This window comes from Clupea harengus, chromosome 18 (genome assembly GCF_900700415.2).
Source record: "Clupea harengus chromosome 18, Ch_v2.0.2, whole genome shotgun sequence".
Classification (NCBI taxonomy): domain Eukaryota; kingdom Metazoa; phylum Chordata; class Actinopteri; order Clupeiformes; family Clupeidae; genus Clupea; species Clupea harengus.
Window position 1 is genome coordinate 7691737 of NC_045169.1, and position 23621 is coordinate 7715357.

The following is a 23621-nucleotide window of genomic DNA, read 5'->3' on the forward strand; positions in this document are numbered from 1 at the left end:
CCATCTGAATCATAACATATGTTTTTTGTGCCTGTCGACCTTAATGGGCCTGGGATTGTATGATGATGCGCGATGCTACTCTGTCTCTCGTCGTCACAGACGTGCAACTGAGAGGGTCTGGTGAAAAGGCAAATGTAGTCATACAGCATCCAAGAATAGGCAGGCAATATTTGGTACTTCTGCATGATTTGCAAACAGAGAAATACAACTGATCAATACACACTTGAAACATTATCTTGAACACATGTTGTATGCCTCTGTGGAATGTTTATTTAAGTGTGTGTGTGTGTGTGCGTGTGCGTGTGCGTGTGCGTGTGCGTGTGCGTGTGCGTGTGTGCGTGCGTGCGTGCAAAATCACTGAGTTTCAGTGGTGGACCTACCCTGGAAATACCTCTGTGGGGAGTGTTGTTGGGCCGTGATTTGCTAGTAAACCAGACAGAGTTTGTTGCTTGCATGCTTGTTGTTCCCTTTATTTCTTCTCTCTCATTCTTTGTCTCTATCTCTCTTCTCTGTGCTGCTCTTAAGGCTTGGGGACAAAAGTCATGGTGGTATTTGCTCGATACTGCAGCACTATGGACAAGTGGCTCCACACCCAAGGGTAACAAAGCCAGTTTTTAATGCAGTCTTGACCAAGAAGACCCTGAGGAAAGAAAAACCCCACGAAAGAGAACAGAGGAAGGAAATGTTTGTGAAGAAGTTTTACACATCCCATTAGAAACAATAGTAATGTAGAAACATCTCTGAAAAAAGGAATGTGAACAGAAAAAAAGGAACAACCCATCTGCCATATCATACTTGGCTATTCTACTGTTACAGTAATATGGATGTGTGAATTTTGAAAATGTGCTATTGCAGATCTGTTCAATCTGATGATACTGTCTGTACAATGCCTCCAGTAACGTGGAAAAAATAGTGCAGAAATGGAAGTCATACTGAAAGTCTTAATATCGAATGAAAAGAAGAGTTCCACTTCGCTCTTTCCCTCTCCCTTAATCACTCTCCTTCACTCCCTCCTTGTCTTATCTTTGTCTGTTGAGTCTTTCTTTCCGTTTCGCTTTCTCTCATAAGCTGAGGGGAGATATTTATATCATGTTGTTTTATTTTCGGATTTTGCAAGTTCTTTTTGGGCAAGCCAAACTGATTTGGTCAGGAATGTAGACTTAAAACAAGGTATTGGATACAAACGCTCAAGGCGTGTTTTACTTTGCATAAACAAAAGGCCACAATGGGCAAACAAGGCAAAAAAACACAAGACTCAGAAAACACAGCGCGTAGCGTCTTGGTAGTCACAATCAATAACACACAAAGACAAAGGGAAAAGTCCAAGGCTTAAATAGGAACTCAATTAATACATTGTCTACAGGTGAGAACTAAACCTGGAGGGAAAACTAAGGTGTGAGGGAAATACTAAACACAGGGGAAGATGAACAGACTGGAGTACCATATGGAGCCAGAGCAGGAACCCGGGCTGGAGTTGCTGCAGGGACTGGAGCAGGAACAGAGGAGTGTGTCGCAGAGGCTGTGACAGATTTGTTCAAAAGAAATCATGAAAACTAGAAATATTGTTGGGTTTGAGTATGGTGTGGAAACTTTTTGTAATGTCTTATTGATTAATTTGATTGTTGTATATTGAGTATGTTAACTGAGTAAAGTCTCTGATTTCAAATCAGATCTCTCTCTCTCTCTCTGACTTGTCTCGGTCCTCTCTGTGTCTCCCTGGTGAGCGCTGAAAGCCCTGAAAGCATTAGTGCCTCATCAGGCTCGGCTCATAGAGCCTCAGGTCTAATCTCATTGTTCTGGCCTCCGGCAGGAGGATGCGGTCCATTAGGACCAAAACCTCACGCCACAAAACCAGCTTCTTCCCGGCTGCAGTTGGCCTTATTAACAAGGCCCGGGACTCCCACCTGACCTGGACTCTTATCCCACCCCACACCCCAAGTCTGTGTTACATTAACACACATTACATTGCACATTGCACATTGCTCATTCACATTGCACTCCTGTTTTGCATTTTGCATTCTACTTTCCACTTTACTTTTTTATATTCATTGTTTATATATTTGTATCGTATATATTGTGTTTTTTGGTTCTTATGTGTAGTACTTTTCTTATGTGTAGTACTTATTTGTGTTTTTATGCTTTATGTTATGTGTAGTACTTATTTTGTTTGTATGTTTTTATGTTTACTGTATGCACCTTCGCACCAGGAAAAATTCCAAGTAGGTGTAAACCTACTTGGCAATAAATCCAATTCTGATTCTGATTCTGATTCATCTGGCCAATGGAACCACACCTCAAGACTGTCTCTTCTCACACTAACCCTCCAATCTCCACAGTGATAGACTGGGAGGTCAAGGCACAGTGCAAGCAGAAGCAGATTGTGTCCCTCTCAGATCTGTCAGGAAGCAGACAAACCCAAAATGTTTTATTTGTGCCACCAGATCATTGGTTTACCAGTCTAGCGTACTTGAAGGCAAGTTCCTCAGTGGGCCATTTATAGGCAACACAGCACACCAACAGAAAGTAGGCTATCACAAAATTAGACTCTAAACTAGCGCATTAGACTCAAAACCACCAAGTTTCCCACATATTTGGTATACACTTGTTCTCGATGTTTTAATAATCCAGTAAATCCACTAAGCGAGGGATTGGCCCACCCAGTCTGTACCTGTAATAACCTGTAATTATTGTAAGAATAAACTGCTCATTCAACAATCATACAACTCCTTTTTTGCCATGCCTTTTACTTATTTAATTTCTAGCCAAATGCCTCATAGGGTAATGGTAATGTAATAGAGTCAGATTCATTGGTCTTAGTTATCTTACAAAGGAGGTGATTTATCCACCATACAAAGTTGATGCTGTAATATCTACGACTCTAATGCATATTCCTGCCCCATACACAAAATAAGCTTTCCAGTCTATTCATTTCCGTTGTTGGTAATCCCGACTGCCTTTTACAGTTGTTCTGATGGACGTGATCAAATTACCTTTCACCCAACGTACATTCGGTTTGTTCACTTCCTCTTATGTAACATAACTACCTACACTGCAAGTAAAGAGGAAGCAAAACGTTCCAAAAGAAGAAGAGAATGCAGAAAGCAATTAGATTTGTAAAAAATTAAGGACATGACCAGGGTTACCAGAGGAAAGGCAGATAGATAGATAGATAGATAGATACTGTAGATAGATAGGTAGATAGATAGATATGTAGATGGACAGATATATGGATAGATATATGAATGGGTGAATGGATGGATGGATGGATGGATGAATAGACAGATAGATAGATAGATAGCATGCTCATTTAACATCTGGTAAACGTGATATGAACATACAGTATATGCATGGGCATATGACAGAAGTATGTTACAGAACAATATGGAAATAAAATGAGAAGACAATCATATGTAGACATCCTTTGTTTATTTGGTCCCTGCTGAGCACATGACAACATAATGAGTGTGAATGTCTGAAGCATATTTACTGTGACTATGAGATACTACATATCTCATTAAGATTATGATGTGTTTACAAATATGTGTCTGCATTCCAGTACAAATATTTTGAAGCAGTTTACACATTGTACTTTCAAAAATGACAGTATGAAAGAGTATACAAGTGTACATTACAAGTTAGGTTATTTGAAGTTAAAGCATATACTTAAAGTATATATTTACAGTACTACAGTATTTATAATACATGATAGCACTTGTGTTAAAATGTATCTATGGCTGTCTGAGCTGTAGCTTCCTTGTTTTATTTCTCTAATTCTAAGCAGTGTAATTATGATTTTGTGATTATCTAAGTACCTAGGAAGGACACTTTCAATTTGGTCTCATCATATTGGAGAAACACTTTAGTAGCAAGCTGTAGGACTCCTGTTTTCAGTCTTCTGATTTCTGCATCATTTGGATTGGCATTGGTGTTTGGCTTTCTTTAATGTAGACAGTGTAAAAACTGCAGTATGGGCAATCAGTTTACATTGGGCTCATACTGCATATTGTTGTGCTGACTAATGCTGCGCTGCCTAATTCAGTTCAATGGGCGTTTGGTTCTTTACTATCAGAGCACAAGCAACACAGAGGGAGTCAGATGGATCGACAAATAAACCCAGACTGGATCCAAGAAAGGCCAAATTTGTTAATTAATCACAGTTTACAACCAGATGGTCAAAAAACGTTTAGCTTTAACATTACTTTTTTAAGTACACCTCACAAGTCCTAGTGGTATGTGTGTGTGTCTCTCTTCCCCTCACAAGTCCTAGTGGTGTGTGTGTGTGTCTCTCTCTTCTCTCCCCTGCGTTTTCCCATTGTTTTTACTTCTAGATGCTGGGTGACTACGGTAGTTTAGGCACGGTTCTTCAGCTCCCTGGACATCTGACACCACACACAAGGGTAACAACAGCAGGATGTGAGGATATCTTTACCCAACGAACCCTGAAAAAGAAACGAGAGAGAGAGAGAGAGAGAGAGAGAGAGAGAAAGAGGACATGATTGGTTGAAAGTTTACAACGTGCCATAAGAGACCACAACAAGACCACAATGTTTGTGTCAGGCTTGAACAGTCTCAACGGGTAGCTGTCTACATCGTAACTCATTTACATAGTACCACTTCCTGTCAATGGGTCATCTCATCTCATTTTCATAGGACCGCTTCCTTTCCATGCATGTCTGCTCTCAACTGCTTTCACTTCTTCATTTGTGGTCATGTGGACATTAAAGATGTATTGTAGTTCCATAAGCGCTGTGCATCATGCTCTAGCTGGTAGATACGCAAGCAAATGTATTAGTATGATTCAGGCACATTTAACTACTTTTTTTGACCAATATCATACCAAACGTGCCAAAAGCAACAATATGAGGAATGTTTTTACAACTAGATTTGGAATCATCTTCAAATTCATTTTGAGATAAACACACCTATCTTTCCCACTAGCCTGCCAGATTATGCAATATGTAGATATGTGGAATCCCCCCCCCCCTTCTTTCTCACGCACTCTCTTTTCTCATCTGTCTTTCTTGCTCTCTCTGTTCCCTGTTTATCTCTCTCTGACTCCTCTCTGTCCTCTCTGTGTCTCCCTAGTGAGCGCTGAAAGCCCTGAAAGCATTAGTGCCTCATCAGGCTCGGCTCATGGAGCCTCAGGTCTGATCTCATTGTTCTGGCCTCTCCTCTGGCCAATGGAACCACACCGCAAGACTCTCTCTCTTCTCACACTGTCACAGGCTAATTCATTTTCACACTTTAAAAAAAAGAAGATACCCCGACATCATTGATAACCTCAATGTTACAGACCTCACTACCAACTGATAAACTTACCCAAGCTACCCTCTTTTCCAGTGATGTGTTTTTCATTTAAACACATTGCACATTGCAGCACACAAACACAGATATACACACAGTCCTCTTAGCATGTTTGATCTAGTGCATACTGCAAAGTGCACATGTTTGGTTGAGTGCATACTGCAAAGTGCACATGTTTGGTTGAGTGTGTACTTCAAAGTGCACATGTTTGGTTGAGTGCATACTGCAAAGTGCACATGTTTGGTTGAGTGTGTACTACAAAGTGCACATGTTTGGTTGAGTGTGTACTTCAAAGTGCACATGTTTGGTTGAGTGCATACTGCAAAGGGCACATGTTTGGTTGAGTGTGAACTACAAAGTGCACATGTTTGGTTGACTGCATACTGCAAAGTGCACATGTTTGGTTGAGTGTGTACTACAAAGTGCACATGTTTGGTTGAGTGTGTACTTCAAAGTGCACATGTTTGGTTGAGTGTGTACTTCAAAGTGCACATGTTTGGTTGAGTGCATACTGCAAAGGGCACATGTTTGGTTGAGTGTGAACTACAAAGTGCACATGTTTGGTTGACTGCATACTGCAAAGTGCACATGTTTGGTTGAGTGTGTACTACAAAGTGCACATGTTTGGTTTGAGTGCATACTGCAAAATGCACATGTTTGGTTGAGTGCATACTGCAAAGTGCACATGTTTGGTTGAGTGCATACTGCAAAGTGCACATGTTTGGTTGAGTGTGTACTTCAAAGTGCACATGTTTGGTTGAGTGTGTACTTCAAAGTGCACATGTTTGGTTGAGTGCATACTGCAAAGTGCACATGTTTGGTTTGAGTGCATACTGCAAAATGCACGTGTTTGGTTGAGTGCATACTGCAAAGTGCACATGTTTGGTTGAGTGCATACGGCAAAGTGCACATGCAAGGCAGAGTTGCATAGTGCTGCTGGGTAGCGCTGAAATGGGTTTCCAATTGACTGACATCAACAACTAGGATTCTACATTTCGGAAACTTTTACCAGCATCCCATATGTTATAGAAATTACGTTTTTAACTTCCAAAGTTATCTTACAAGAGTCCAGAGACACGGCAGCAATGAGTTTTCAATGAAGATCTTTTTCCAGCCTGCGAGTGGGAACAACAGCCACGCTCTGGTGTTGAGCAGAGACTGAAGATCTTATACAACCCTTATCTGGCTACAGTTACACAATCTCTAGGGCTGGACATCAGAACACAGTTGATGGAGATAATTTCCAAGCACTGTTAATGAATTAAGAATATATGAATCAAGTGCCTTGTATTAATATATTCCTTGTATGAATCATGTGCTTATGCATATGCATATGTACAAGAGCATGTTTAGACCAGAGGTGATAAGAAGGGTCGAACTGTGCTTCTTCCGACCTTGCAAAACTTCCATCCTTGCTTCGGACGTCAGAGATCCACCACGTGGTTATCCCTGCTGAACGCTAAACTTCTGTCTATATAAACCTTGTGCGATGTGTTTATGATTGTGTAAGACAGGACTGGATTTCTACCGGAAAAACAATGATGTCAGGCATGGAGCTGTTGGAACGGAAAAATCCAGAGAACAATCAACTCTGGTTAACTACTCATCCGGCGGGGGGGTTAGGTGCTGGTTTATTGTGCCATCAGCAAACATTGCCCAGAGGCTGTCGCAATACCCTAAATTTCAGCCCCCCTGCAGAGACTCTTATCTCAGACCTCTGTCTCTGGTTCCCTTGTCGTACTTTTCCGTGCTGAGGTGAAACTGGGGACAGAGAAATGAGCATAAGAGTGTCAAACTGAAATACAATATTGGAAGATGATTTCTGTAGAATGTTTGGACTCATTTTAATGGTCTCGATCCGAGTGGGAAAATGGTCTCAGTTCTCCAGCTGTATACCCTATATTAATTTAAACATGGATATCAGAGACCAGGTCATTTTGGTCTCTGTGAGAGTGCAAAGGTAGCTCTCTTGGGTGGGGGTCCATCCCAAATTTGGGTTGTAAATGGGTGAAGTCTCATCTTGAGAAACTTCTTATCTGGGGGATAATTATTAGGCCCTATGGCACAATAAATGGGTACTTAAGGGAAAGGTACGCATAGAACAAGGAGCATTCTGTCTACAGATCTCCCTCACATCCGTGTGTGTAGTCACTTCGAAGCAGCCAGGTATGTTCATGTTCTCTGAGTGTTTTTATGTTTCATGTGGTGTTTTAGAACTTATATTCTTCATTTTAGACTTGTTAGATTGTAACTGGTAGTAGTAACTTGTACCTGACGAAATGAATTGGTAATTCTGACCCACTATGACCTCTGTTGAAATTCTTAACTGATGTGTATTATGGTTATGGTGTTCCGGTAATACTGACTAGGATTTGGTTACAGACCTAGAGTGGACAACACACTTTTTGAGGTTCCTGGCTAGAATCAACTGGACTAGACATGCTGCAGATTAACTGTTAATTGTATGATATAGGGGTAGGATTGCGGACCAGCCTCTGCACTGGATCAAAGGGACATACATAGAGCGGACAAGCAGTCTGGCGCTCTGTCACTGAGCCACAGAGATCTAACAAGCTGAAATGTCCCTGTAACAGACCTGTAGGACCTCTGGGTTAGTTCAGACTAGATGCGGGTCATGTCTGTGGATTTGTCAAAAAGGAGTCGGCCGGCCGTGACAAGATCCTTCAATGACACCATCCCAGTGAATAGCACGGTTATTAGTGAGTAAGGGAGGAAATTCAAATACAGATGATAGGTGCATTGAGTTGGAGATCAGCCTACAATTTCGGTAGTTAAACTACAGTAAAAGCGAGGAGCTTAGACTAGGTTCCCAAAAGAGTGGAGTCAGACACAGAAAATGGAGTCAGATTAAGTATGAATATAATAAGAAAGATGTTTTAACAAATGTTACTTTTTCAGCAAAGAGAGACGCATCCACTCAAACCTTCCAGACGCCTATTCCCTCATTGGTCTAGGAAATTACGTCTTTACAATTGCTTCACTATCAGCCTTGTGCTGGGAGTGAGCCCGATTGCAATTGTTGTTTGTCTAATAAATATACTTATATGCAGCTCCGGAGTCCTGAGGTAACTAGGATGAATTTTCACCTAACAACAGGACTCTGACTGGACATTAGACTTGGGGTGAGACATATTCCAGTAAATTTCTGTATGCTGACATGTAGTGTTCTGCTTTCAGATGGAGCTCAGGATGATTCAGAGAGGAGTGTCCTTACAGAGCAGTTCTAATGTCTGCGTTTCATGGCATTTATCTTGCTATCAAACCAGGCGATTGTCTTACCAGCAAATCACATTCATTTCTTGTCAAGGTTGCTAAGTATGTGTTTTGAACATATTGATACTTCTTTCTCCAAATAAGCAACATTATGCCATGTTTCTTTCGATTAGAAATGTTTGTTAAGCTCAAGCAGGGCTCACACATTGTTACCACACATAAACTCTTAAACGTCTGTGTATACACAAAATATTAGAAGGTTTGACACTAGAAACAGGTCGAACCTTTGAATAGAAAGGTCCCAGTATGTGTTTTCAGTTCTTATTCGTATTATTCTGAAGCAATCCTGAGAAATCTTTACTACTGTTTAAAGAAAACTGAACATAAAATATGTAAATAAAAAATGTGTTGACAATGCTTGGCCTTTCCCCAATTTTGTGCTCACATTACCATTCAGTATATATGGACTTTCAAGTGACTCCACAACAGGATTTCAAGGAGGTATCTCCCTAAGCACCTCAAACGCAACGGGCCATGGCATGCGCTGGCTCACCTTGAGTTGGCCTGACAGCAGAAACATGGCTTCTTTCACCACTGCAATGTATGATCAGGCATATATACAAGAGGTGAGGCAATAGTTACACTGATTGATGCCCTGCTTGCTCCTTGTGGAAAGTGGAACTGTGGAAAGTGAATCTGTTTCCATAGAACTGTGATCATGCTTCCACAGAACTGTGACCAAATGTTTAGAGATATTTCCCAAAAGAAGGAGAGGACTTTGGACATGTCGGACATGACTCAAAGCCTTATTAAACGATAACAAGTTTATCAAGTTAATCAAGACAGGTGGCCTCGCCTGTATCTCACATTACTTGATCTCCCAGCACATCAATCTCTCCTTCAACACTTCTCATTTTATCCCACATGTAAGACTATGTAAAACCAGTTGGAAAAGTCACTTTGTGCTGAGGAATGCCAACAGAAGAAGTGAACAATATTGTTACTGATACCATTTACAGTAACAGCAGCTAATATGCCATTTGACCAAGGTTTCACCACCCTAATCCTTGACCTCTGTCATTCTTAAAGACGAATGTGTGACATAGTCAAAACTCACGGTGAAAACACTACTTTCACCACTACTTTAAGTGGAAACACTATTTTCAGTATACCTAGTGGATTTTTATAACTGCCAATCGACAGTTTTATAACTGCCCAATTGAGCCAAATTGAACTCAAAGGGAATTTTGCCAGGAAAAGTCAAACTTTACATGACTCTTTCAGGTACCTCAAGGGCAGACCATTAACCAAGACAAGTGACCGACCATAAGATTATATAACTTATTATCTATCTTCACCTGGCAACAGTGCCTTGCCAATAGAGTATTTATTTAGACTTCCTGGTTTTCACTGTGTTGGGATCCCCCCTCTAAATGAGCTGACTAATGCCACCAGGAAATTGAGTTTTCATCTCAAAACCACAATGTCTGTGTCCGATCAATAGGTGGCTGTCAACATCTCATCCCATTTTCATAGGATTGCCTCTTTTCCGTGGTTGTTTTTGCATTTTTCCCCACATCGGCACACCACACCCATTGTAACCCTTTCCCAGGCCATTCCTGTCTGCATGTTTCTGATTCCCCTGAGTTCCCCCCTTGCTCTCTCCCTCTGAGACCTCCGGCAGCCTTACCTCGATGCCATGGCGCTCCCGGATGGACTTGCGCAGGCAGCAGGTGACAGCCATGCAGGCCAGGGGGTCCAGCAGAGGCATGCAGAAGCACCAGCCGTGCTGGGAGGTCGTCTGGCACTGCATGCAGGGGAAGCACCACCACGCACAGCAGCCTGGAAGGACATAACGTGGATAAGAGGCACAAGAAAGGGCAGATGCATGCGTACCTTACAGTTCCCAAGGCATATTTTTGTTATTGCATGTCAGGTTCATATAGTCTGAGTTGTGTGCTAATTCGTGCACATATATGAATGAGTAAGCCAGACGGAAAGAGGGTTCTGGTGAGGATTTTGTGATTTTTCATTATTTTTCATGATGACAAAAAGAGCAGGGAGGGCACATATCAGTCCATACACAGACTGTGTCCTGCCCACCACGCCCACCAAAAGGAAACCAGCGGCCACAGCAGCTTTCCTGTTTACTTTAACCAGCTCTCCCTTTCAAATGCAATTTGCTGCCAAACTGCTCCTCTCTCTATCAGGGGCCCCTGACAACTCTCAGCCTCCAAAATCATACATTTTCCAGGGCTGCTGTTCAGCCTGGAAAACCCCAGGGGTTTCAGGGGTTTCCCCTTCTTTGCTACGCAACTGCTTTCTGTCCAGCTATCAGGGAAAGGGGAAAACCAGCGCTTTAAGCAGCAGTCAGTTTTTGTCTTAAACGAGTGAGTTTTAGTCTAAAACGAGCAAGCTAACTACCTCAAACGCATGCTAAAACCTTCTAATGAAAGCGTTTCTTACAGTTTTGCAGGGTGTTCAATCCCATTTCACAAAACTACATATTGCATAACCTGGATGGTTAGTTGGAAAGATAGGTGTGTTTATCAGTCATTCACATGACCATATATACAGTATTTTAAATGAATATGAAGATGATACCAAAACTAGTTGCTCATTAAAACTTACCTCAAAAAGGAGCAAATTATTTATTGCATAGTGTTGTTTTAAATTATTGCCTGAGTATTGCTGCTTTGTACCTTAACAGTGCAATCATATTTTGACTTCCATCGCAGTCACATGTTTAGTTACATGTTGACAGGCCCAGTGAAGACACTGTATGCATGTCTGCATGGACTCTCCCTGGCACTCATCAGTACATCATGATCAATTAAATACCATTATGGTGGGCAACAAACATCACAGTCTGAAGAGGGGACTGGAAGTAAGAACACTGCAGCCAATAGAGAGAGCAAACACTGAATACATGGCCTCCTATATGAAATGAATTGACCCATAGAGCCATGTTGAACTTGGACTTGAGGTCAACTTGAGGTCAACTCGTAACTGTCAAACGTTTCAAAGTCAACTGTTTCAAAGATCTTTTGGATGGATAAACAACAAAAGGTAAATAGTATTTACAAAAGTGTAACCAATTAAAAAAAGAAGCTTATTAAGCCATTTCATTTTAAGACACTTTGTGCTGTATGTGTGTTTATCGCATGAATAGCATAGAGGCTTGAAATATCTGAATAGCTTGTCACGTGAATAAGCCCATGGATAAGATAGGACAAGGCCTTTGACTGAACATTAGAGAATCAACATTTGGTGTAATTAGTTGCTGTAGGATGGTTACTACAGCCAGGGAAGAGAAAACTTGCTTCAATGTTACACTTGCACTATCCATCCTCTTCAAGCATTCCTTATTTCACAGTGCTCGTTCTGGGGACTGTCTATTTTCTGGTTGGAAAAATACATGCTATTTTGACAGTGCAAGCATTTATTCGACATGTGTTTTAAATTAAATGTGCTGATGTCTTGATTGCAACAAGCACCATTTTTATCCACAACTTCATCTGGCTTTACCTCATTAAATGTACCGTAAGTTCTAATGTCTGCACTATGTGACATTAAGGAATGGCTAACTTGAAATAATGAAATAACGATTAAACATAGTCAAGCAGGAAACCCAAATCCTACCACTTGACATGATTTTTGATGGATGTAAAAGAATCTGGAAACAGTACACAGACATGACACAAATCAGAACTCAGATGTACTGTTCTGAAAAAGGGGTAGACACTTACAGGTCCCCATGTCTGAACAGCAGTCACAGAGGTCCGTGCTCCAGGAGCCGGTGCTGTAGTTGGTGGTCACTGTGGTTACCTGCTGTTGCACTGCCATGGTTCTAAAATAGCAAGAGAGGAAGGTTTCAAAATAACGTTTTTATAGGGTTGACAAATAAAACGAAAATGCAGCTTTGCGACATTAAACTCGCGTCACATATATATATGTGTGTGTGTGTGTGTATGTGTGTGTGTTTTGGGGGAGGGTTAGCACAATGTTTTCCACAGATGTTTATCATTCAGGCTAAGATGGCTGACTTCGTACAGGGTCTGGTTCTGAACGTGAGAATATCTGGTTGGTTTTACTCTGACCCTCCCTGTCCCTGACAAAAACAAAAGAATGTAAGAAAAAAACTGGTCTCATGCAAGGGGGGTATTTTCCCAAAAAAACGTATCCTTCACTGTTATCTTGTTTCTTACCTCCCCCACCCCATTCCCCCAGACAGTCTAATTCATTACCTTAATAATAAAGAATTTTGGACCATATTCAAGTCACATATCCCCCCTTATTTCATGGTCTGAAATCCGGGAATGGTTCCTTGTGCGAGTCTCTTGCTACCCGTCGTACATTACCGACGGCCAAGGTCAGTGCTTCTAGCTCAGAACTTCCAAAAGTCGTATAGAAGAACTGAACGAGTATTATTTCACCTACACCCGCTACTTTGACAGATGAATGCATACGAGGTGAGACAGGCAATCTAGGCTACGCGTATTTCAAATGAAATGGGACATAAAATAAATGTAATGGCAAAATTGTAAATGAGAAGTTAAGAACTGAGAAGAAAAACTGTTCGAAAGCATTACATTTTCCTAAATGGCAGTCCACAGCAAAAGCGTTTATTGACGAAGAGAAACGTGAACGTGTGAAATGGTATAACGGATAAAAAAGATACATATACGGTTACACACATAAACCAACACATCATATGACAATTACATTTTACTGTACAGTAGAGTTTGTTTGAGTTCAGGGACATTTGCAAATTTTTTTTTTTTTAATTCCGATGTCCAGAGAACCTTGTGTGAACAAAGAAAACCTTGCCCTAAATAAATAAGCAATAGAATAGAAATGTGGAGAAGTTAAACCATCAGAAATGTTTAATGTGGTCTTACCAGTTTTATCCACGAGTAGCCTCCTCTTTGAAGAATTAATGCAACGGTTAATAACAGTGCAGGGTGTCAGCAGCAGTCCTTAATGTCAGAGAAGATCAGTCTTTTTAATCGTGTGTAGGCGCGATGGAGAATGTTGTAATCCAGTGTAGCCACGGCTGACTCTAAAAAGTTTTCATTTACCTCCTCCCAGGATGCGCAAAAATGTTTGTTGTGGCCACCGTTAGGCATGCATTTGGCTCCGACCTGACTGTGGGCGGCGCAATCCACGTACATGGGTTTCATTAAGCATGGAAACGAAACTATCCTTCTACCACAACTTTGAAGAAAAGGTCAAGTGTTGCTTCAAACTGTTATCTATCTTTAAGAACGATGCACCTACGGATACATGTTTTTAAAATGATAATGGCAATCTTTTAATTCGAATAAAAGTTTACACAAAACGTACAACTATAACCAGAAGCAATTTCTCCCTGGTCCTCCCTTCTTATAGATTCGTGAATATAAGGAAAATCTCTTCGCCTTTGCCAAGTCCTATTTTCCCACGATCTGACCCCCATCACCATTCGCCATTCAATCACCATTATGAACTCCATGAGAACTTTCTTCCTTTGCCTCCAATAGGTATAGGGGCAGATGTTTATCAAACATTCTTACCTACACCTTAACATAGAAAATAACTACTTTCCATATTACCCTAACCTATTTCAGACCTATAATTAGGTACCATTTAGGAAGCCCACAGGGGTCACCCCTAGGTTTGACCATGGGAAGACTAATGCCTACCTCTCCACTGCCAGCACCATGGACCCTCATAGGACTTGTTTGTATGTTTGCTCTAGCTCTCTCTGCCCTTAGATATGACACAGTGGGTCCACGTGACTACTCTTACTAAGCGCCATCTTCAGTTAAACCTTATTCTAAATCTCAAAACTTTTGTCTCATCAATCTTTTTCTCCTGCCTCAGATATCAACATAACTTTTGTTCCCTACCACTGCAATAGCCTACTCTAGGGAGCATTACTGTACCCTGGTAATAGCCTTTCAATTATCTTAGTCCTGGTTAAACTATTCATCCATATTGCCTGCATAGTAGAGAACCAGGTCAATTTATGGACTTTGATTTATGCAATTATAAATAGCTTTGTGGACATTTATCAGGCCTTAAGATCCCTATAATTTCCCGGTAATACTTTTAGTAAGACTATTAGGCACCTGGGTTGCCAGATTGGAAATTAGGTGTGGGAGAGCATATATGTGAGAGCACACCAGAGAAACACGTGACAGGAGACGGTTATAAAATAAAAGACATCATTAGAATCTGACAGAACATTTATTTAGTTGTTATTGAACACACTGATTATGAGCTATTACAATATCACTGCATGCACTCCTAAAGAACAGATACACACATCCAGACACGTATGCAGATATGTGCACTAAGTGCAAAAACAAGCATGTTAAGGTTTCCAAATGTTAATGTGTTTGTAGTATGTATAGTCTGACATGCATTATTTTGAGAAGCAGTATTAAGGAAAAAATGTCAAAAATGTTATACTGTCCAACTCTTCACTGCTTATGAACATACAATGCATGAAAAAAAAACCAATATGAAAACATTATGAAGAGATATACTATGTGTGTGCCTGTGTTTGTGGGTGGGTGGGTACATGTCTGTGTGGAGTGTGTTTGATTGCATGTGTGGCTTCCCTTTTCTCTCTCTCTTAGGAATGCATCACCTGCTGGGTGATTACAGTGGTGGAGGTAGCGTGGCCACGATTTTTCAATTCTCGAGACATCTGGCACCACACACAAGGATAGCAACAGCACACTGTGATGCAGTCATCACAGCACGAACCCTGGGAGAGAGAGACAGAAAGAAAAGACAGAGAGAGAGAGAGTGAGAAAGAGAGACAGGGGAGAAAAGATAGTTTTAAGTCTTTCCACATGCAACCTTCCAAAATGGCCGTCAGGCCAAGCAACTACTGCTTCACTAATGTCAACTGCAACCACAACTAGCACATCAGTGCCCAACACTATGGTGTTGCACGTCTTCTGCATGGTTTCAGTTTTTTCAGCATTCGTCTCAATGATATCACCGCAGTTTAACACCCCCCCCCCAAAAAAACACCCCCCTCCCCCCTCTGCTGACTTCCGTTACTGTTGTGTGTGTGTGTGTGTGAAGGTGTTGGCTTTCAGTTATAGTAGGTTTGACATGAGCAAACTGGTTCTGTATTATACCCGCGTGCACAATGCTGTCACTGTAAGATAAACACAATAAACACATATGGGCGCTGCTCGCTATTCAATGAAAATAGATAAAGACCCTTGTGTGTTTAAAACAGAACTGAACCGGTTTTACTAGGTGGGGGAGGTCAGCAAGCTATTTGAAGTGCCTTTTAGACAGTAATGCTGATTTAAACACAGTTAAACTACACTGGAACCAGGGACCAGAAGATAGAAACCCAGCCATGCTAAGATTGAAATGTAACATCCCTATGTCTTTTAAGCCCACCACTACATTAGAGGTGTACTGTGTAGCTTTTTCCAGTAATTGTAGTTGTGATGTGTTGACTCACCATGTTCCAAGCCCAATTGTCAACCACAGAGCCACTATAGCAGTGATTATAGTTTAGGTATAGACCAACTGATAGTCTAGACATGAAATCTACCAGACCGTGGTTGGTATGACAAAGGAAAAAAAAGAAGAAAAGAAAAAGTAAAACCTTACTTTCATTACCAGTTTCATAGACAGAATAAAAATATCACGATGCTCCACTGTATCGATTTTTTCTCTCATCTCTCGTCTCGGTCCTTTCTGTGTCTCCCTAGTGAGCGCTGAAAGCATTAGTGCCTCATCAGGCTCGGCTCATGGAGCCTCAGGTCTGATCTCATTGTTCTGGCCTCTCCTCTGGCCAATGGAACCACACCGCAAGACTCTGCGTCTTCTCACCCTCTTTACAGAGAGCACCTGTGGTGGAAACTACAGAAGCGTTAAAACCTCTGCTTTTTTTGCTTTTACTCCTTACTTCAGTTCTCTTGAGCTAACCACCACCACCAGCAGTCAAAGAGAAGGCTGTTGGACGTAGCCTCTCTTTTGCTGGGACAACATATGTAGCAAGGCATGGGCAGTGAATCAGTGTGAAACAGTGAGTCAGTGTGAAACTGATACACAGATTGTGCCTCATCTCCAGTCACAAACCCTATCTGCTGCACACACTCTCATGTCTTTCTGTGAATTACTGCTCCTTAGAGGCTGAATCATAAGGACTAGAAGTAACCATCCACAACAGCAGTGCATAGATTACTGTACATTTCTCACATACATATCTGCCCACTGCAGAGTATCACCTGCTCCCTCTCTATTTGTCCTCATATTTGTCCATCCATTTTTCATTTCTCTCCCTCTCTTCAAAACTGACCAAATCTAAGTTTCCACCGATCTGAGAATTCTTGTCCTCAACTTTGATTGGCACATTTATTCACACTCCTCCCTGGTTCCTCCTAGCCTGCCTCTGCCTGCCTACTGCTCCCAGCTCAGTTTTCACATGGATTATAGTCTGGTTACCCTCTTTGCAAGAGGAATTTATGAGCCATTCTAAAGGGCTAAGGGACCAATAGGGTTGGCTAAGTGTAGTTTAATGTAGTTACAACAATGGCAGCAGAGGTGAACTACTCTACAAACTATAGTAGCAATGCTAGCAAACATCGAAGAATTACATTAATATTATTCAACAAGGGCAAAGACATTGTTGTCTTACTGCCAACAGGATTTGGGAAAACCCTAGTATATCAGCTTGCACCGTTGGTGGTGAAGCAGGAAGTATAGCTGGTAAAAAGTCCAATCTTACTTGGACTGTTTCACTTCCCCCTGTGACTGATTTGATCCTTGCACTATGTTTCATTTCTAGAATAATCTCCATAGTTGAGGTGGATGTTCATGGATGGTGTGCTAAAGTTTTCCTGTGATAGTGTGCGTCCATTGAGTTGTAAGAACCTGATTGACAGATAAAGTATAAATTACTGTGTAGCCAATTAAGGTGTTGATTCTATTTGTTTGAGTAAGTTTATGTGGCAAACCAAGCCGTTTTGCCAATAATTTCAGCATGGTCATGCTAACCATGTGGCTTAGCTTTTAGTAAGTGCTAGCTAGCATGAATGTTATTATGATTGTGTTAACAGAACATGTTTTGTAATGATCTAATTAAGTTTTCTACCATTATCTTTGTTATCTATACATGCAATGGCCTTGTGCCTATAGCCATTAACCAGATACAATGGCTAGCACCATCTGTGGTCTTTGAGTGCCACGAAGTGGACATACTACGTCATAACTTTAGAGATAACGGATTGATAAGAGATGTAATGTTACTACTAATTATCTGTATTATTGTATATTTTTTTTAGAAACCACACACAAACACACATAAGTTAATCTAAGAGAAATAAATGGAATAATGTAATAACGCTAATGAGGAAGACATTTGACCAGTCACTCATTGGTGGGTTGTAACCTGGAACCTTTGCCACAGAGAAGAGTGCCCTTGTCAGCCGAACCTTCTTTTCGTGGTCCTTCAAGCCGGATGAGCAATTCACCAGTGATTAAGATGTCCAATGCATCAGCACCCTCATTTAATAACCCCAGTGGAGCCCATGTGTCTAGGGACCCCTGGGGGCCCAGCAGCTGTGGGGACCCACCTAGGATGGACACTACAAGGTCCAGCACATGGGATGAGGCATTACCTATATACATGCAGCTCCGAAAACACAACAATCCATCCCTCATTTGGAGCTCGGCACAGTGCTATCCGGAGCGAAGCTATTCAAGGTGCTGAAAGAAGAATTAACCCTCCGTACCCAACAAGTGACATCTCAACTACTGTCCTTGTCTGGCTACAGCCAGATTCTTGTAGATATAAGGTGTCTGTGAGTATGAGCATCGCTGAAATCCAGGACCCAGACAGAGTAATCCTGCTGATGATATCATCTTGGGGAATTTCCTTTCAGAACTTACAGCAGACAGCTGTGGTTTTGAGAGCCAGCCTTCCTACGAGAGAAACCAAACCAGAAGCCTCAACTACCACAAAAGTTGGTCAACCCTGCCGACAGTGAGAAAAGGTGGAAAGCCATCTTCTGTGGTCTCACCACAACAGCATTCATTCCTCCTGTTCCTGATGGTGACTGATTACAGACCGTACAAGAGTTAGTCAAAGCGACTGCTCTGTCACTGCATGGGCAGGATAGTACTCAGCAAGATTGCTTTGGGTTAGATCGCCAGCAGATGCTAGGGGGTAGCACCAGTCGCCTCATTACACTTGCATCTGAATTAAATAGTACTTCACAGCTCATATGGGTTTGCAGGCGCCTGCGCCACGTCACTAGCTGCTGAGGCAATACGCCCAATTGTGATGGACCCCAAGAGTCGTCCAGTTCCTTATTCAGCAATATGATGACCACCCTGAAATCACCCTGAAAGTGAGTGGGTTTCTGCAGAATTGAGGAGAAAATATTCGATTCTGAGAGGAAGGGAAGTCAATCAACGTCATCAGTGTCACTGCACCGAATGTAAGGAGTGGCGTGGCAAAAACAGCCATCCCACGAATGGCAAATCAACACCCAGCTCAACTCCGCCCACATCAACTAATTACACAGATGTGACACAAAGAGAGATGAGTTTTTAAAAAAAAATTCTAAATGTAAACCATGGTTGGCGAAACAGCACTAGGTAGGTCATTCCACCACTGAGGTGCCATGAAGAAAAACAGTCTTGACTGCGATCTCTTGCTGCTGAGAGAAGGCAAAGACAACAGACGTTCAGCAGAGGAGCGACGTGGTCAAGAGGCTTAATAGCGCTGAATTATGGCACCTAAATAGGTAGTAGCCTCCACCATTGGCGTGTGAATGGGTAGATGTCTGAGGCAGTCATCTGTAAAGCACTATGAGTAGAAAAGCAGACTATATAAAGGTAGTTTGTCATAGTGATTATACATGAAGGACTTTGGACCGGATACAGCCATGAGTGCATTCTATGCCCTCAAGCACTCATGTTTAAAGGCCTGTTAATTATTTTTCAGCATTTTTCTCCTTTACAATTCGTTGTCTCAGTACTTGTTCTCTGTGCAATGACAATAAAGTTGAATCTAATCTAATTTTATCTTAACAATAAATCTGGATCAACCAACCATATCGCTTGTACAGGAATCTCTTTCTTTTTGGCTGCCTGTCTGTCTGACTTGTGAAATTTGGTAAGACCATTCCTATGTTCCTATTTAATACATCCAATGGAACATGTATGATAACAAATAAACATAGTTATAGTATAATAACAGTTAAGTAGACGCTTAAGTCCAAAGTCACTTACAAAACATTAAAGCAAAAACATTCAAAGTAACAAGGAGCAGGGACAAGGAGCCCCGCCTGCATACCAAATTACTTTGTCTTCTTCTACACAACTATATTTCCTTGTTCTCTCAAATCCCACCATCTAATTACCATTTATTCACACATTCATTCAATTCTCTCTCTCTCTCTCTAAAACACTTTACCCTTTCTGTCATACCCTCTGCTTCATCATACAGACCCCATCCTCTCTCCCACCCTTTAGACCCGCAGCAGCCTTACGTTGATGCCATGTCGGTCGCGGATAGACTGACGCAGGCAGCAGGAGACGGCAAGGCAGGCACAGGGGTCCAGCAGAGGCATGCAGAAGCACCAGCCGTGTTGGGAGGTCGTCTGGCACTGCATGCAGGGGAAGCACCAGAGCGCACAGCAGCCTGGAAGGATGTGAGGCACAGGAAAAGGGCCAAAACGCAAATGTTAACATCTATAATGAATGCAAATGTTGCAACACATCCTGCAACAAAAATATGTGAGTTCTCTGATAATTCAAAAAATACCGAGAGAGATCTGATCAGAGTTATTTTCGAAGGGAAGCATCAAAAGTTGCTCGACCAATGATGCCACATCCTGTTGTTGACTGGCGATGAGCTGGCAATCAGCTCCTTCAACACCTGTGTTACTTGTTGCATTTGCATAATATTATGTGTATTATTGTTATTCCATTATCTAATGGAAAGTGTCACCATCACACATTTCTCAACAGCTGATCAACCCTAAACATATGCTAACAATGAAATATGAATAAAAGTGAAATATAATAAATGTCACCAAATTCTGATACTGCAGTACACAGGCTTCAAATCAGTCCCATCACATCTGAACCCAGGACTGCCACAACAACGAGGAAAAGAAAAAACGAAAAAGAAGGTCAAACCCCGGTTTGGACAGGACTGGTTAGTACCAGGTCTTACCCGGGTTTGGACAGGACTGGTTAGTACCAGGTCTTACCCGGGTTTGGACGGGACTGGTTAGTACCAGGTCTTACCCGGGTTTGGACAGGACTGGTTAGTACCAGGTCTTACCACAGCACTTCTGAGCTTTTAGTCCTGAGTGGACTACATCATGTGAGATCACAGTTCCCCTTCAGTATTTCTCTTTGGGTTTGGGTGCACATGAGGAGGAATTGACCTCAATAAAATACATGTAGCATTCTGAAAGAGGCCTACTTGTCAAAGGGCCTTTGAAGAGCGTTTTGCTAATCTAACCTCGTCCTAACATTCTTCAGACATGATACATTGCTCAGCCCCACGGTAATATAGTCTCTTTTCAGCACTTCTGTCTTTTTTCTACAACCTTGGAATGAGGAGACAGAGCTATATGCAAGCCGAGGATCTTTTTTTCTGGTGCAATCAATCTACAAACCCTCTTTCCCACTGCTCTGAAAATATAATGCAAACCCTAGTGTTTCTGTAGTATCAGGGAAATATGTTCACAGTGCTTTACATAGTGCAGTCATTTTACACTCCCCAGGGAAATTTAATTCCTGCTCTAAGGGGTAACAGATTCAAATTCGCTTTCAACACCTGCACACAGGCTGCTCGCAATTATAGCTTGGATGATTGCCATGAGTTTGTAATGATAGCATCTCATTATAAACAGTGCAAGATTGATCAAAACATTGGTCATCTACCATTCGTAATCTGGCGTTAGAGTCTAACGTTCTCTCATATATATGCCACTTACACCCTTTGCCCGACCCCCTCACCCTCCCCACCATAAATGGCCATTTCTGCATCAGCTGCTTGTCTATCTTTCCTGTCTACTTCAACGACATCCTCCTCTACAATACAATTCACTGCTTCACTGCTCCTCCATCCCTTCCACCGCTCGAGCTAATGACTGGTCTGTCTCAATCACAATGATCCATTACCCTCTTGATAGGTGATCAATTATGTGCCTCTTTTAATGTAGTGGTCAGGTCAAGTGCACTTGTATCAACAGAACTTTGGTCTGGCATTCATTCCTTTCTCTGCTTGCCAAATGGGTGGTTGCCCAAGGTCACCACCACACCCTTGGAAACAAATTGTTGCGCAACAAATATTGGAAGATGAAACATTTACTGAAAATGAGATCACAAGCAAATATCCGCTATTTAAGCAGCAGTAAGGAGTTCTGTTCAAAAACTTGACAATTCTATGACAATTCTATAACCGGTACATAAAACACAAGCAGTGCTTAGATCTACCAGAGAGGATTGATGCGGCCAGTATTCTAAAATCTTTGGATCTACTGTTCTCACGAACTCAGGGGTAGTAAAGTTGACTTACAAGTGCCACAGTCTGAACAACAGTCACAAAGCCCAGTGGTCCAAGCACCAGAAGAGCGGGATGTCACCGTGGTTACCTGTACTGCTGCCATTACTCTGAGAGAAAGAGACAGAGAGAGAGGGAGAGAGAGAGACAGAGAGAGAGAGGGAGAGAGAGAGAGAGGGAGAGAGAGAGAGAGAGAGAGAAAGTTCAGAGGAAGCTAGGTCAGTTTTATAAATACAGTATATGTACAGTCTCAAAATGTCTGCCATCCATTTTCATATTGGTTAATAAATCCTGAAAGACAGCACTTCACAACTATACTCAATGCATTAATTAATTTAAAATGCAGACAAGCAAGTTTAGTAAGTATTACTAGTATAACTGGTATAACTGGTTTAACATAATGAAACCTAATTCTTGGCCATAATTCAATGCACACATCATTTCCGTTCCATTGCAAACCACATGGATAATCAAATAATAGTTTGCCTGTATTAGCCTGTGGTTTGCATGGTTCCAGCTCGCCAGACTCCTTATCCAAAGACCCAACCCTCCAAAAGTAGCACCTACAACAAATGTTAAACGATATGACACTTTTTGAGGAGTGGTTTTATAGGCAACTAGTTTTGGTACCATCCTCAAATTCATTTTGATAGAATATGGTCATGTGAAGGACAGATCAACAACGGTCTTCCTCACTAGCCATCCAAGATATGCCCTATGTAGTTTTGTGTAACGGGCTGGAACCCCCGGCAGAAATAGAAGAAAAGCTTTCACAGTGTGTTGGCAAGCTTCTATCAGTGTCAGCTGGGCTGTTGGAGGGGTTTGCAAGGTTTTTACATGCCTTGTAGGTAGTTAGCTTACTAGCTTTACTAGCTTTAAAGAAAGAGACGGACAGTTTTACGCTTTCTAAAGCTCCATATTGGCCACATTATCCATATGGGCACATATTTCTAGGATCTGTGTTTTTTGAGAACTATGGAAAATTATATAGCAGAGAAGAATGTGGTCGTTGTTATGGCGCTGGATGAGATAAGAAATATGAATTACTGTAACTTATATGTCGTCGGCAACTTGAAGTGTGATGTGTGTGCCCAGCAGGTGGTCTTACCTTTTTTTAGCGGTTCGCTGTCTTTCTGTGCCTCGGTCTCGGGTTGGCAAAGGATATTTTTGTGGTGCAGTTCTAATGACCTGTAAGAGCCAGAGAAAGTGAATAACGAAAGTTACAGACTGAAATTATATCCTGTCTATGTCTTGAGGTGATGCCAGTTATTCACGTTTTGTTCGAGTTCAAGTTTCGTTTCATGGTTATGGGCGGCGCGAGCTCAGGCACACTGCCAACATCCGTAGATAAAGCGGATTTCTTTAGTAGTTTATTAGTAGTAGTAGCAGTAGAAAATAAAGAAAAAGTGCATATAATTTTATTTTGTTCTACTGCTACTACTACTAATAAACTAATAAAAATATCCGCTTTCAAAAAGCAGCTTTCATAGGTGATTCAACGATGCACTGAAAGTAATACATTGCGTGTTCAGCC

The 23621-nt window shown here is 41.6% G+C and overlaps 2 protein-coding genes across 3 annotated transcripts; both read right to left on the reverse strand.

Moving 5' to 3' along the window:
* Positions 1–3409: 3409 nt before the first annotated feature.
* Positions 3410–13656, reverse strand: LOC105907163 (cornifelin-like). Its single transcript, XM_012835443.2, has 4 exons — positions 13440–13656; positions 12288–12388; positions 10229–10380; positions 3410–4439 (listed from the first exon to the last, which is right to left on the reverse strand). Exons 2-4 carry the CDS (start codon positions 12382–12384, stop codon positions 4350–4352), a joined length of 339 nt encoding a protein of 112 aa, XP_012690897.1. The 5' UTR covers positions 12385–12388; positions 13440–13656; the 3' UTR covers positions 3410–4349.
* Positions 13657–14750: 1094 nt separating this feature from the next.
* LOC105907171 (placenta-specific gene 8 protein-like) lies at positions 14751–23394 on the reverse strand. 2 transcript variants are annotated; one of them, XM_031584812.2, is made up of 4 exons: positions 23197–23394; positions 22103–22200; positions 20058–20209; positions 14751–15295 (listed from the first exon to the last, which is right to left on the reverse strand). In XM_031584812.2, exons 2-4 carry the CDS (start codon positions 22191–22193, stop codon positions 15161–15163), a joined length of 378 nt encoding a protein of 125 aa, XP_031440672.1. In that variant the 5' UTR covers positions 22194–22200; positions 23197–23394; the 3' UTR covers positions 14751–15160. The 2 variants fall into 2 exon arrangements, with proteins under 2 accessions (XP_031440672.1, XP_012690905.1); XM_012835451.3 differs by having other exon boundaries at positions 22103–22197; positions 23196–23394.
* Between the last annotated feature and the right edge of the window lie 227 nt (positions 23395–23621).

Bases quoted from the DNA above. Each gene is read 5' to 3' on its own strand.
- LOC105907163 (XM_012835443.2), bottom strand. From the start codon at position 12,384: ATGGCAGTGCAACAGCAGGTAACCACAGTGACCACCAACTACAGCACC. The intron at 10,381-12,287 runs GTAAGTGTCTAC...ATGTCCTTCCAG, and splicing joins CTGTTCAGACATGGGGACCT to GCTGCTGTGCGTGGTGGTGC. The intron at 4,440-10,228 runs GTAAGGCTGCCG...TTTCTTTTTCAG, and splicing joins GGGAGCGCCATGGCATCGAG to GGTTCGTTGGGTAAAGATAT.
- LOC105907171 (XM_031584812.2), bottom strand. From the start codon at position 22,193: ATGGCAGCAGTACAGGTAACCACGGTGACATCCCGCTCTTCTGGTGCT. The intron at 20,210-22,102 runs GTAAGTCAACTT...ACATCCTTCCAG, and splicing joins TTGTTCAGACTGTGGCACTT to GCTGCTGTGCGCTCTGGTGC. The intron at 15,296-20,057 runs GTAAGGCTGCTG...TCTCTCTCCCAG, and splicing joins GCGACCGACATGGCATCAAC to GGTTCGTGCTGTGATGACTG.